Genomic DNA, 12,654 nt, shown 5'->3' with positions numbered 1-12,654 from the left:
GTTAAGCGTGTAGAACAATGCCTCGCTAAGTGCTATGTGGTGCAAGCTCTCAAGTGGTTATTACGATTTAAAAGGTCACATTTTTCCACAATCAATTCTATGAGTTCAGAAAAGAGGAAGAGCTCAGGGGCTTTTGGGGGTGAATAAGAAGTAATATCTAAATCTGACCCTGAAAGGTAGGTAGAATTTCATTAAGTACCTGTGGGGAGAATTTCATTTTATTCTCTTTGCAATCCCCTTTGAGGCAGAAGGTTGATTAAATGACTTTTCAAGGTTACTGTTAGACCCTGCTCAGGTGTGCCAATCAGTGCAGGTGATGTCATCAAATTTTAATGTAGGACACCACATCCATCATGTTACTTCCCATTTAAAAACTTGCAATGATTTTTCATTGCCAAATTCTTAATGTGCCATCAAAGCTCTCTCCACCCACCCTGCACCTTCCTCCTCCTCTTGTTCTCTTTTGCCTTCTTTCCACCACCCTGTCCCCCTGCCCCATGGGGCTGCTTCGTGCCTGTGTGTATCTGTTCATGCTGCTGCTCCCTCAGCTGGGGCTGGTTCTTTGGTGTCCCTGCCTCACATGCTTGGCAAATACCCACTCATTTTTGAAGCCTCTGCCCAGTGTCAGTTCCTCTATGAATCCTTTCCTGACCATGCGTGCACAGCCTTTTCCTCCCACCCCCTCCACCCCCTTCACGCCTTCACATTTGACCCAGTACTTCCCCGGTACTAAGTGACATATAGCAGAGCCCTGGTTACAAGACTGACTTATCAGCCATCTTACCCCTTTAGATTCCCTGAGGGAATTTCCCTAACACCCATCTGAGTACCTAGCGTCTAGTAGGTGCTAAATAAATGTTTGTTCGTTAATGGAAGAAATGAGTGGGTTAGTAAAAACGATTTCTTTGATGCATATGTTGCTTCTTAAGCAGCATGTAGATGTTTTAAAAAATCCTTTATATCGTTTCTTTTGTTTCCAGGTATCTAGCCCACTGTTTTGCTTCCTCTTTCTTGGAATAACAGGGAAGATGAGACAAGTCAGACACTTGGGTGCTCTGGAGTCAGTTCAGGGGTGATTGTCAGTGGCTTTTTCTTCAGTACAGAGAGTTCACTTTCCCTCTGATGATCCCATCCAGGTAGCTGTGTCATCGACTGGCTGGTGTCTAAGCAGTCTGTCCGGAATCGCCAGGAAGGCCTCATGATTGCCTCCTCACTGCTCAATGAAGGGTATCTGCAGCCCGCTGGAGACATGTCCAAGAATGCAGTGGATGGGACCGCTGAAAACCCTTTCCTGGACAACCCCGATGCCTTTTACTACTTTGTAAGTGAGAAAAGCTACCCATCTCTTCTCCCTGTAATGGGGGCTGCCCGGGGCAGATTCTAGGTTGATTTTCGGTTCATAGACACATAAACAAAAGAAAGGGCCCAGCCCTACAGAGTGCTGTTATGTGGGGCGTCCAGGGAAGATCAGTCTGGAAGAACAAGGAAACACCTGAAGTGCCCAGGCCCATTTGGAGCTTCCATTGCTCCAACGTGCCCCGGGCTCGATAGCTGCTCCTGCACAACGCCCACCCCATCCCAGTGAGCTTGTTAAAGGAAACTATTATTTACCTGAATAATTTTCTTTACTGTATCATATCTATTCTTATTCTAAGCAATAATTCATTTATAAAAATTTATTAGGCCCCAGTCCGTGGCAGGTACCCTCCTAGACAAGGAGATCAAGGAGATGTAGAGGTAGGGGGTGGGAAAACAGGTAAAAACCCAGCCCTCGTGGAGCTTCCTTTTCAGCGAGACATCAATAAAATCACAGGTGCGATGTGCTAGTTGTATTTTTCCAAATGTACATTAAAATATGCGACTCAATACAAAATGTGTTTATCCGTTTCACCTCCTGCCATCATCTTTTTATTGTGCCTCTCCTGGTATGCATGCCCACTCAAGACTGGGAAACACAATGTGAACCTAACCTTGGGCCAGGTGGAAAATAAGCAACAGTGGATTCTTAGGGGAATTTTGGCAATTTCGCTTCTATTTTGGATCAGAGTGCAGAAGTTAGGAAGCTACTTAAGAGAACCACCCTTCTTACAAAAATGAAGTGAATGCCCCAGAGAGAGTTTCATTTCACTTTGGGGGAAGTTCTACTGTTGATTTGGTTTTCTCCCCTCCCACCACCCCCCAGACCTTAGACCTGGTTGTTTATAGATATTTAAGTGCAGGATTCTAAAAATATCTATCACAGAGACTCCTCTTCCTCTGTATGATTCATTGCCCCTTCTTGCTGAGTGAGTCCCAGTTCCCTCCTGACTTCAGGGGATGAGGCTGGACACATACTCTCAGTTTTCTCAAAGAAGGGGCTTAGTGGCAGAGGTTGAGATGAAGATACTATTGCTTATTATAAATTAGCCCACCCTGCTTTCAAGGATGTGGCCACGATGACCCAAGGGAAGGAAAGCTTTGAAGGCAGAAATGTGCATGATGGGGAAGATGGAGCTAAACCTAGGATGGAGCTTGGGGGACCCTGCAAAATAAAGGATATTGACAAGATGACACTTGAGTGGAGACTAGACAAGAAAGAACCAGTCTCTAGAAGCAAGTGAAAGGAGGAGGAGAAACCAGCTAGCCAAAGACAACCTTTGAAGCGTGGATTGGGATACACACAATAGCAGAAAGAAAAGGAGGAGTCTACCTTAGTGGCTGGAGGGGAGGTGGAGATGGAGATAGAATGTGTATTGGTAAAGTCAACTTGCTGTTTGATTCCCCAATAGCCAGACAGTGGGTTCTTCTGTGAAGAGAATTCCAGCGATGATGACGTGATTCTGAAGGAGGAATTCAGAGGAGTCATTATCAAGCAGGGATGTTTACTGAAACAGGTGAGTGGCCACCACTTTTTTCTTCCAGCCTTTCCCCCTTACCAGGTCCTTCTTATTTCTAAATTATGAAATGACATTTAGTTTGTTTGGCCAGTAGTCGAGCAGAAAATGAAGCCTACGGAGTGAAAGACGGATGAATAGCTAAGCAGATGATCGAAGTGGCATTAGGTCAGGAAGACTGAGGCAGGTAGTGCGGAAGATGCCTCTAGAAGTAGGAAGATGACTCTTGTATCAACATCGGGATACAAAAAAGATGTTTCTAAAAATCAGCCGGGCATGGTGGCGCATGCCTGTAGTCCCAGCTACTCGGGAGGCTGAGGCAGTAGGATTGCTTGAGCCCAGGAGTTTGAGGTTGCTGTGAGCTAGGCTGACGCCATGGCACTCACTCTAGTCCGGGAAAAAGAGTGAGACTCTGTCTCAAAAAAAAAAAGATGTTTCTAGAAAATTATTGCCCTTTTCATTGGCCAGAGGAGATAAATTGTCTAAGAGATGCCATCTAAAAGACAGGGATGTTGTATGGTAAAAGTACTTCCATTTTGCCTGTCCCTCCTCCCTTCAAAGTAACAAGGAAAATGGGACCAGGTCACACCCAGAAAGGGAGCATCATATACCGTTGAGAACAATGCCATTCTAGACTGTAAGTAGGGCATGGTGAGACCATAACCAGGGCATGCCTGAGGCCAGCTCCACAGGAACAGCAAGCAAATGTCAAATCCAGACTGAGGATGTGGACACAGTCCTGGGGGGAAGTGCAGGTGTCCACAGGTACAGGCCACCATCAGTCTGGAAGGCAGGAGTCAGTTACGAGGTGCCAAGCCACGCAGTCATGCCAAGAGGTAAGAGAACACATGGGCTGTGCCAAGCAAGGAAGCCAGGGCCAGCACCTGGTAGAGGAAGAAGTGTCAGGAAGACATGGGAATATTCAGGGTGAAGCAAATTGGTACTAGCATATGGTGACATAAAGGCCAAGGCTGCTTTACAGGGCCAAGTTCTTGCCTTTCTGGCTTTGCTGTGAGCTGCCTTAAAAGCACTGCTCAGTATAGAGTGGAAAGAACCTCATTTGCTGTAAGGAGATTTCCATGAACTCACTGCCTATAGGTCCCATGGGACTGAGAGATTTGACTTACCTCATATTAGGACCTATAAGTTCCATCTTGTGATTAATGGGATTGGCAAGGAGGGAAAAATCAGACCAGAGCATATATTTACATTTACAAAGAGGTACTTTGGGCTAGTAGTTGAGAGTAGGTATAGACATAGATTTAGAGTTTCACTGGCATATGATTCATTAGAATGGAAAACTTACCTTCGCGTCAGGTTTTAAGAGAACAGTATCCTAAGAAATTTACAGCAAGGATTTAGAAAAAAATTGATGGGCTATCCTAATATCTTTTACGACAGGATGACCAGCTAACTAGATTAAAGCAAAGTCCTGAGGCAGGGCCAGCCTTATATAGGGAAGGCTCTGGCAGTTGCCCGTGGGCAGAGTTTGCCCATTGCTGGCTTCCCCATTGGTTCTGCCAAACAGACCTGTGTTCCTTGCTCTTTGATTGCAGGTGCTGGAATGTGGCTGTTAAGACAAGAGTAACTTGGGAGGCAATTACATTATCTCCTTATTTTGTTGATTCCTTCCATAATTCTATATTGTTATGAACTATCTTGAATTAGTTGATTGGAGAAGCCCTAATCTCGAGTGGGGCTCTTTGAAAGCTGAGGATACGTTTTAATAAGGGGTAGATAAAGTGTAGACTGGACTGGAGCCATGTCTGAGCAGAGCACCCCAGTTGCTGGAGACCCTGGATGGTCAAAAAGTAGCTGTGGGTAATGGGTGCCCAAGTGTGTTTTAAAGATAATGGGGACAGGGAGTAACTTACTTTTATGTTTTCCTTTGCCTTCCTTTCCACGGCCTTTGATAGGTTCAATTTAGCCTTCGCTAGCTCAGCTGGTGCACATTTGAATCTCCCAGGGAACTGTTGAACTCTGGAGTTTTATAGCTGCCGAGTGATTCTGATGTGTGAATCACCTAGAACCTGAGCTAGCTGTTTTCTTAAAAGCTAATTTATCTTATTATCGAAATACAGCACTTTAAATAGTTATTCTTAGAAGCTTTCTTTTTACATGAAGATTTCAGAAATCTATGTGCATTCAGGAATTTTGTTCTTTTATAATATTCTTTTTTCTAATTTTGTTTTTTAGCAGGGGGTGGTGACAAAAACCTTTCCTATTTCAACTGACATTCCCCTTAATGTTTGTAATCTCTTAGCTCAGTGGTTAGTAACCCTGGTCCATATCAGAATCAGTAGAGGGAATTTTAAAAAATTGTAAAACTTAAGTTCCACAAAAAGTAAACCATCCTGGGAGTGGTTAACCTCCACAGAAGGCTTATTACATGAAAAAGGACACCCGTGCTCCACACCTCACAGATGGGAAGTAGCTGTGTCCAGCTGGAGGCCATCCACTCCTCCTCTTTTTCCACTTCTCTCATCCCAGAGGAAATAATTCTACTTGGCAAATGTAGCAAGTTTGAGGATGAATGATCTTGGATTATATTCAATATAATCACTTTTTATATAATTCCTTCTGTTATGACAATGAATAAAATAGCTACTTGTTTAACATCTACATGTAGATTCTTTCAGGGAGAGGGACAATGTTTTATACATGTTTTTCTTGCATCTGCTTCAGAGTTTAGCATCCTTCTTTGTAATAGGCAATAAACAACTGTAGAGTGAATTAATCGAATCTAAGTAGATGACTTTGACGGTTCAGCAACAATTTTTGGAAACACCAGGCATGCATGCATTCCTTAAAACTCCTGAGGAAATGCTCATGAAATGAATGTCATGACATGACATAGCAGATAGAAATATTTTCTCTCCTGGCATATGACTCTGTGGGGTTCCTGGCTCCATACTTCAGGCAAGTGAAAGGTTCTTTGGCAATGAGCTTCTTCACCAAATATTTAGCCAAAAAGCTTAGGCCCATTCCTGAAAGCTTCCTTTAAACTCCTCTGGTCTGGCTTTATGAAGGAGACACTGTTTGCTCAAACCATGTATTTTTTTGCTTTCAACACAAGTGCAATAAAAAATGTTGGAAAATTTATATGTGTACCTGTCAATATGGGGTGCTTTAAAAAATGGCAAATAGTATTCTTCATGTTGGCAAGGTAGAAACTATGTATCTTCTAATCTCATAATTTTTTTGGCTTCTGAATTTGAAGTCATTTGAACCTTTATGGGAAATTGTAGAATCTGCTATAAGCTAATTGAAATCTGCTATAAGCTAACCAAAATAACTAGGTAATTCATGGCAATTACAAACAGATATGAAGCAGCTTTCATGTGCCAGGCTCTGTGCTGGGCACTGGGGAGCAAAGATAAGCAAGACATAAATCCTGCCCTGATAGCTCACAGCCTAGACAACGCCAGTGTCTAATCTTATGGGGAAAGGCCAAGTCCTGTTCTTTTTTCATCATGTCTGTTACAGCCACATTCATTTCCATTTCCACTGCTGCTCCCTAAAGTTTAGTCCTAATAATTTTATGCCTGCATTGTTGCAATTGTTCCCCAATGGCCTCCTTTTTACTTTGTCATCTTCCCCTGGCTTTCCTTTCCTCTAACCAGCTGGTCCATCCTGTATTTTGTCACCATATTACCATCTTAAAATGTATTCTTTTCACTTCCTACTCAAAAGGCATCAGCAACAGCCCCCACCTTTTATTTTCACTAAGTCCCTGTCTACTGTTCCAGCCTTGCCTCTGCTACTCCTCACGACACTCCATCTGGCCAGATGGGTCTAATGTCAGATTGTGCCTTGTGCATTCTCACTTACGCCTTTGTGTTGTCAATAGTCTTCTCACCCACCTTTGTCTCACCCACCTAAATCCTGTGTGTCCCACATGGATAAGCGTAGGTTTTATGAGGTTTTCTTTGACATCTAAAGCCCACAATTACATATGTCTCACTTAATGTCTTTGAAACCCATTATCTACACCACTTATTTGATTTGGGCATTTGCTATTTTACATTTCCACATAGATCATAAATTCCTTGAAGAACAGGGCCATGTCTTAAACCCCTTTATGTCTCCTATATTTCCTAACATAGTACATTGTACAGAGTACTGTCTTGTATCATATTAAAACTGGAAGACAATCATTAGGAATAATTTAATCCATTCATTTCATATAATAATATCCAAATTATTGATTGACGTTAGTGCTATCTCCCTGACAGACATGGGTCAGAATTAGTATTTCATCCTTTCTTTCCCTGTTCACTTCATGAAAGACTTATTATGTAGGTACTGTATATACGGAGTGATGCTAGGAACTCATCATTCCTTTTTTTTTTTTATGTCAATCCTGGATATAGGGGCATAGGAGGAAAAACTGGAAAGTGAGGAAGTTCATTCTGAGAGAAGACCCCGCCTACCTGCACTACTATGACCCTGCTGGGGTGAGATTCTGTGGTTGATAAAGCCATTCAAACAGGAGCCTCCACTGCATTCATGAGCTGGGCTTCCCATTCCCCCTTCTACTCTGTTGATGCCCCCTTTTCCTCCTCACACCCCACTTTTTCTCTCCCATCCTCCTCTACCTTTTCCTAGCCCCTTTTGCTGCAAAGATCTGAGATCTTGGGCCATTGTGGCCAGCATAAGCTCAGGGATGGAAGAAAATATCACTATATAGTTTATTTGGTAAACTCAACAAAATTTTTTTGTTTGCCCCAACCTGATACTTTCAGGAGAGCTCGATCAGTCCAATGTTCTACTTATGCAAAAATGTGATAATTCCTCATCCGGGCCAACTTGGATGAAAGCATTGTTTAGGCCCAGCAGGCTGGGCTGTTGATTGGTTAAGAGGGGTTTTCCCTCAATAAAATGAGCCACCTGTAATGCATAAAGACAGCTCTGTCTGGGTGGGGTCCTCAGCCTCTGCTTGCAGCACAGGGCCGTTAGACTGCCTCCTGTGAGGGTTAAACTGCTGCATCAGGTGCATGGGGCTGAAGAGCTCTGGAAACACGCGGCTCTTCCTCTTTGGGAGACATGAGCCTCTCCACCTCCATTGCCACTGTCCTCCAGATGGAAGCCCAGATTGACTTGTGCCTTCTCATCCAGCCTCCTGGCCCCACCAAAGTGGAGTGTGGAGGATCTGGAAGGACCCTGGATCTAGAAGCAGTTTTCTTCAGTCTCCTTTCGCTCTTATTTATTTTGGGGGCCCTGACCTATACCAGAGGGACTGTGTGGCTTTTGCACCAACAGGAAAAGGCATATCCATACACTCTATTTTGCAAACATAACGAACAACTCCTCTCTCCTTTAGGGGGAAGATCCCCTGGGAGCAGTTCGCCTGAGAGGCTGTGTGGTGACTTCGGTGGAGAGCAACCCAGATGGTAAGATGAGTTTCTGTGTGAGAGAGCTGTGTCTGCTCAGAGTCCCCTCCTGCGCCTGAACGTCCTGAGCCAACATCAATCCATCCATCAATCAGTCAGCATGAGCATGAATGAATTTACTGTCTGAAAACCTCGGGGAGACCAAGAGCTATTTATTCTCTCCCCACTGCTGCCTGGGCTGTCCAGGCCTTGGGGAGTCGGAGTGGCTTTGTGGATGCCTCGAGTAAGTCCATGGGCAGAGCTGAGAAAACCCCATCACTTCAGAACTGGCTTAGATGGACAGCTGTCAGCTCCTGACACCTGTAGTTCGGCGTGTCACTCCTTAAAGGAAGGCTTCCACATGTGCAGACCAGGAACTCTCCCACAACAAAAGGAGCTTTGTGCCGTGAGGCAGTGTGGGGAGAGGAAAGAGCACCTGTGCTCCAGACAGTCCGTGCTGGTCAGCGAGCCTCATGACCTTCAGTGAGTCACCTCACTACTCTGGATCTTAGCTCCTGCTCTAAAAGTGAGGTGCTTGCACTGGATGACCCCAGGTCACAAGTCTATGATTTGGTGCGTGGAATAAACGTGTGGGTGTAGATTGAATTCTCAGCAGCTGGGGAGAAATGGTATCACTGGGAGAAGGGCTTTAACATACGAACCCTTGCCATCTTGGGTTCATGGTGTGACAGGGGTGACAGGAAAGCACCACAGCTGCAAAATCTAGATTTTCTACCAAGCTTGAATCTGCCCACCCCCACGCCTCGCCCCTGAGAATTATGCTTTAGTTTTGGGGTAGGGACCATGATGTTTTTTAATTTGATTTGTGATGTTTTAAGTCTTGTCATAGTATTGGCCAGTTTATTGCCTTTTGGTCTGTCAGCAGAAGCTCTAAGTTAGCCCTTGATAAAAACTAGTTCAAGCTAAACTTGTGGTCCTAGTGGTAGGTCTGGTTTTGTTTGGTTTCTATATAGATATAGATAGATAGATTTCAAGGTCAGCCCCTGGTTTATGTAATGAACAGAGGAAAGGTACCCATTAGACACTATTAGAGGTTGCTCACTAAACACTATTGCTGTGTAAAGATAAGAAAGTTAGTTTGATCATAAACTAAGAAAGAAAATGTTTCTCCTTGGGTGTTTTACTTATTTCTTAAAAATAGACACGCACACTGTTATACTATGTATCTATATGAATACTGTATATGTAATTATGCAATGAATTATTCTATAATCATACAACATATGTTTGAAAATCACATATTTAATGTCCTTACAACACTGGGAGAATGGAGATTGAATGACTTGCAGGGGAGGGTGGACCAAGTGGCCGTTCTGCTGTCTGTGTGCGCTGCCATTCCCTTTCTTTCTCCCCAGGCAGGAAGAGTGAGGAAGAGAACCTTTTTGAGATCATCACGGCAGATGAAGTGCATTACTTCTTGCAAGCAGCCACCCCCAAGGAGCGCACAGACTGGATCAAAGCCATCCAGGTGGCCTCCCGGACTGGGAAGTGAGGGCACGCCTGCACTCGCAGCCCCTCCTGAGGGAAGTCCATGGATAGCTCGGTCCAGGACCTGCCCACTGCTGTGACAAATCAACAGAAAGGGCCCAGGATGGGAAGTTTTTGTCTGCGCAGGATTATGAATGTGATTGACCACTTGGCACAAGGTTCCCCTGCACTGCATTGCTCACTGTGGCCTCTCTGGCCCTCTCAGTGTCCCCCAAACGGACAAAACAAGCTGTGTGGCCTCCGTAGGCTGCTTACCCTCTCCAGCCCTCAGGGCCTCTTCTGAAAAATGAAGGGATTGCACTAGGAGATCCCTGAGGTCCTCCTTAGCTTTAAAAAAATACCCTGTGATTCTAATACCCAAGGAAGTGAAAGTGTATCTAGCCGTCCTGCAGGTGTCCTTCCTTGGTTAAGTCTTGGCCTTCAGCTGTCTTCAAATGTGCCAGAACCTGAGACAACTCTTCCCTTTGAAACTGTTGCTGACCTGTTCTAGGAGTACTAGGTATAAACTTCTTTTGTTCTCTTTAGCCGCCTTCCACTTGCTCTCAGCTGTGAGATCATGTAACAAAATGAAGGCGTAGGCATGCTCTCTTCCTCCTCGTCCTACGCAGAAACGTCCTGAGAGCAGTGGTGGCTTTTAGGGTGATGCCTTCTATTCCTTTTTACTGCTGGGAAGATTATGTCTTGTGGGAAAAAGATCCGGGAAGGAGTATTGAACTTGGACTTGAGGCTGATCTCCCTTTGTTCCTTCCTGAAGTCTGTCTCTACTGTTTATTATAATCAGCAGGGGGACCCCAAATCTGTGAGGTTCTGTTTTATTTGAGATTTACAGAAAAAATGGCTAGACAGGTTCCCTCCATGGGCGGGGGGCCTGGGCAGCTGCAGGGGGCAGAGGGGCTGCACTCCAGGCCGGCTCACAAAGACGGTGCTGAAAGGACTCAGATCTGCGCAGAGCTACTGGTGGTGGCCATTGACGTGGTGCCGCACCCTCTGTTCTCCACTTAGGATTTGGTGGCTGTGCCTGAGCTTGAGGCATCAGCAGGAGCAGCTCCTGCTTGGGTTCTAGGGGGCCTAGATTGAAATTGGGAACTCGTTTACAGTGACCCCGGCCACTAACTAGTGATTCTTCTCCAAAATTGAGAAAGAAAGCACACATAGAACCACATGTGTGTGTGAAAGGGTACTTTTCCAACTCCAGATTTTTAATTTTAAGGCCCCAGTAAAGAAAGGAGAATAGAAAATTTTTCCTGATTTTTATTAACTTCTCTCTTGCCTTCCCTCCATCCCCCTGCAACATTCCTGAAGCTGTCCTATTCCCAGATTGTTTTATCAATGGCCTAGAGGCAAAGGACTATCTTTTCCTCTGATTCTTTAGTAGATTGTCTTCACAGAATATGCACAATAGTTTTCTACATTCAGTGTTAAAAATATTTATTATTATCGTGTTAACCTTATGTTTTGAAATAAATAGGACTGTGTTTAGTGCCTTTTTGGTGTGATGCTCTGTTTTGCCTACCACTAATGAGTCTCCTTTTCTACAACCAAGTTTTATTTGCTGAGGATAAAACCATCTTTCGTCACTCAAGTCATCTGAATAATTTGATTTTTTTTTCTGTATCCATCAGGGATACAGGAAACTATTTACATTAGGGGAAAATAAGTTTCTTACTGAAGGGCTGTTATGTGTGGTTGAGCAGGATGTGCACTGCTTAAGTCCAGACAGCACTATTTGCGTTGTAGTCTAGGTGACTGTTGTCCCCGGGGGCTTGCATTACATAATTTGTACATTTGCTCACAGTGGCCTGACAAGTATTCAAAGCATTATTAAGGCTTCCAACCATGGGCAATCAATTCTTCCTGATGGAATGAAAGTCTCACCTGCCAAAGTAGATATTTAAAGGCTAGATATAGATGCTATGTTTGAACCTTTTCGGCTTAGAAATCCAGCTTAGGCTCCTTCAGGCATAGAAATAGGCTAATCCACGTGGGTCTGAGCCCCAAAGTGACAGACATTACTCCGTGATATGGATAAAGGCGTGTACAAACTGTCAATTGCATTTGAAGAACGTTTGAATCCAGAAAGAAAGGGAAACAACATTTACTCAGGATTCCAATCAAGAGTGAGGGAAAAACAAATTGTAAAATAATATATTGTGGAGGATTTAAGAAAGTCTATATAAAGGAGGAAAATATCTTCTTGCATCATGCAACTGATAATAAGATAGAAAAATTAAGTATTCAAACTGAAAAAAATAGAAGTAGGCATGTGAGGTAAGAATCTTACACATAGGTGGAGATTTAGTGTTGATTTATGAAGAGATGTTTTTCTTCTAGACACCTACAGACACATACACACAGTGGCTAAGATTCTACCCTCGGATAACGGCTTTCAAAAGCAAAAGGAGGAACTTGCTTAGATTAAAATAAGTTTTTCAGTGCTTGTTGGTGGTTAGCTAAACAAAGCATCAACATCATTTCCTTTGGACTTTGTGCACAGCCTGATATAGACACTTCTCATCAGCCATAGGGTAAAAAAAAAAAAATCACAAATGTAATTATTTAATATTTCAGATTTCATTTCGTGTTCTGCTCTGAATAAGGAGTTTCAAAACTGTAGGGTATATTGGAAGACATCATAGAAAAAAGGGTAGAAGAAAAAGAAAAAAAGTTATGAGAAAGTTAATTTAGCTTGTTTAAAAAAATAAACATAGTCAACATCACTAATAATCAGGGAAATGCAAATTAAAACCACAATGAGATACCACCTTAACCCCTTTCAGAATGGCCATTAGTAAAAAGTCAAAAAACAACAAAGATGGTGTGGATGCAGAGAGAAAGGAACACTTACACACTGTTGGTGGGACTGTAAATTATTAGTACAACCTCTATGCATAACAGTATGG

The 12,654-nt window shown here is 43.5% G+C and overlaps 1 protein-coding gene across 1 annotated transcript in view; it reads left to right on the top strand.

The window, feature by feature from the left end:
* Nucleotides 1-10,084, top strand: part of PLEK (pleckstrin) — a 29,942-nt gene extending 19,858 nt beyond the window's left edge. The window contains exons 5-9 of the mRNA XM_012646503.1: nt 1,137-1,321; nt 2,769-2,873; nt 7,247-7,330; nt 8,197-8,266; nt 9,622-10,084. Of these exons, the coding sequence (XP_012501957.1) occupies nt 1,137-1,321; nt 2,769-2,873; nt 7,247-7,330; nt 8,197-8,266; nt 9,622-9,758 (581 nt within the window). The 3' untranslated portion in view covers nt 9,759-10,084. The remainder of the gene's footprint in view (nt 1-1,136; nt 1,322-2,768; nt 2,874-7,246; nt 7,331-8,196; nt 8,267-9,621) is intronic.
* The last annotated feature ends 2,570 nt before the right edge of the window (nt 10,085-12,654 follow it).

The sequence above is a fragment of the Propithecus coquereli genome, unplaced genomic scaffold, assembly GCF_000956105.1.
Source record: "Propithecus coquereli isolate 6110/MARCELLA unplaced genomic scaffold, Pcoq_1.0 Scaffold243, whole genome shotgun sequence".
Classification (NCBI taxonomy): domain Eukaryota; kingdom Metazoa; phylum Chordata; class Mammalia; order Primates; family Indriidae; genus Propithecus; species Propithecus coquereli.
This window is presented reverse-complemented; position numbering and strand designations above follow the sequence as displayed.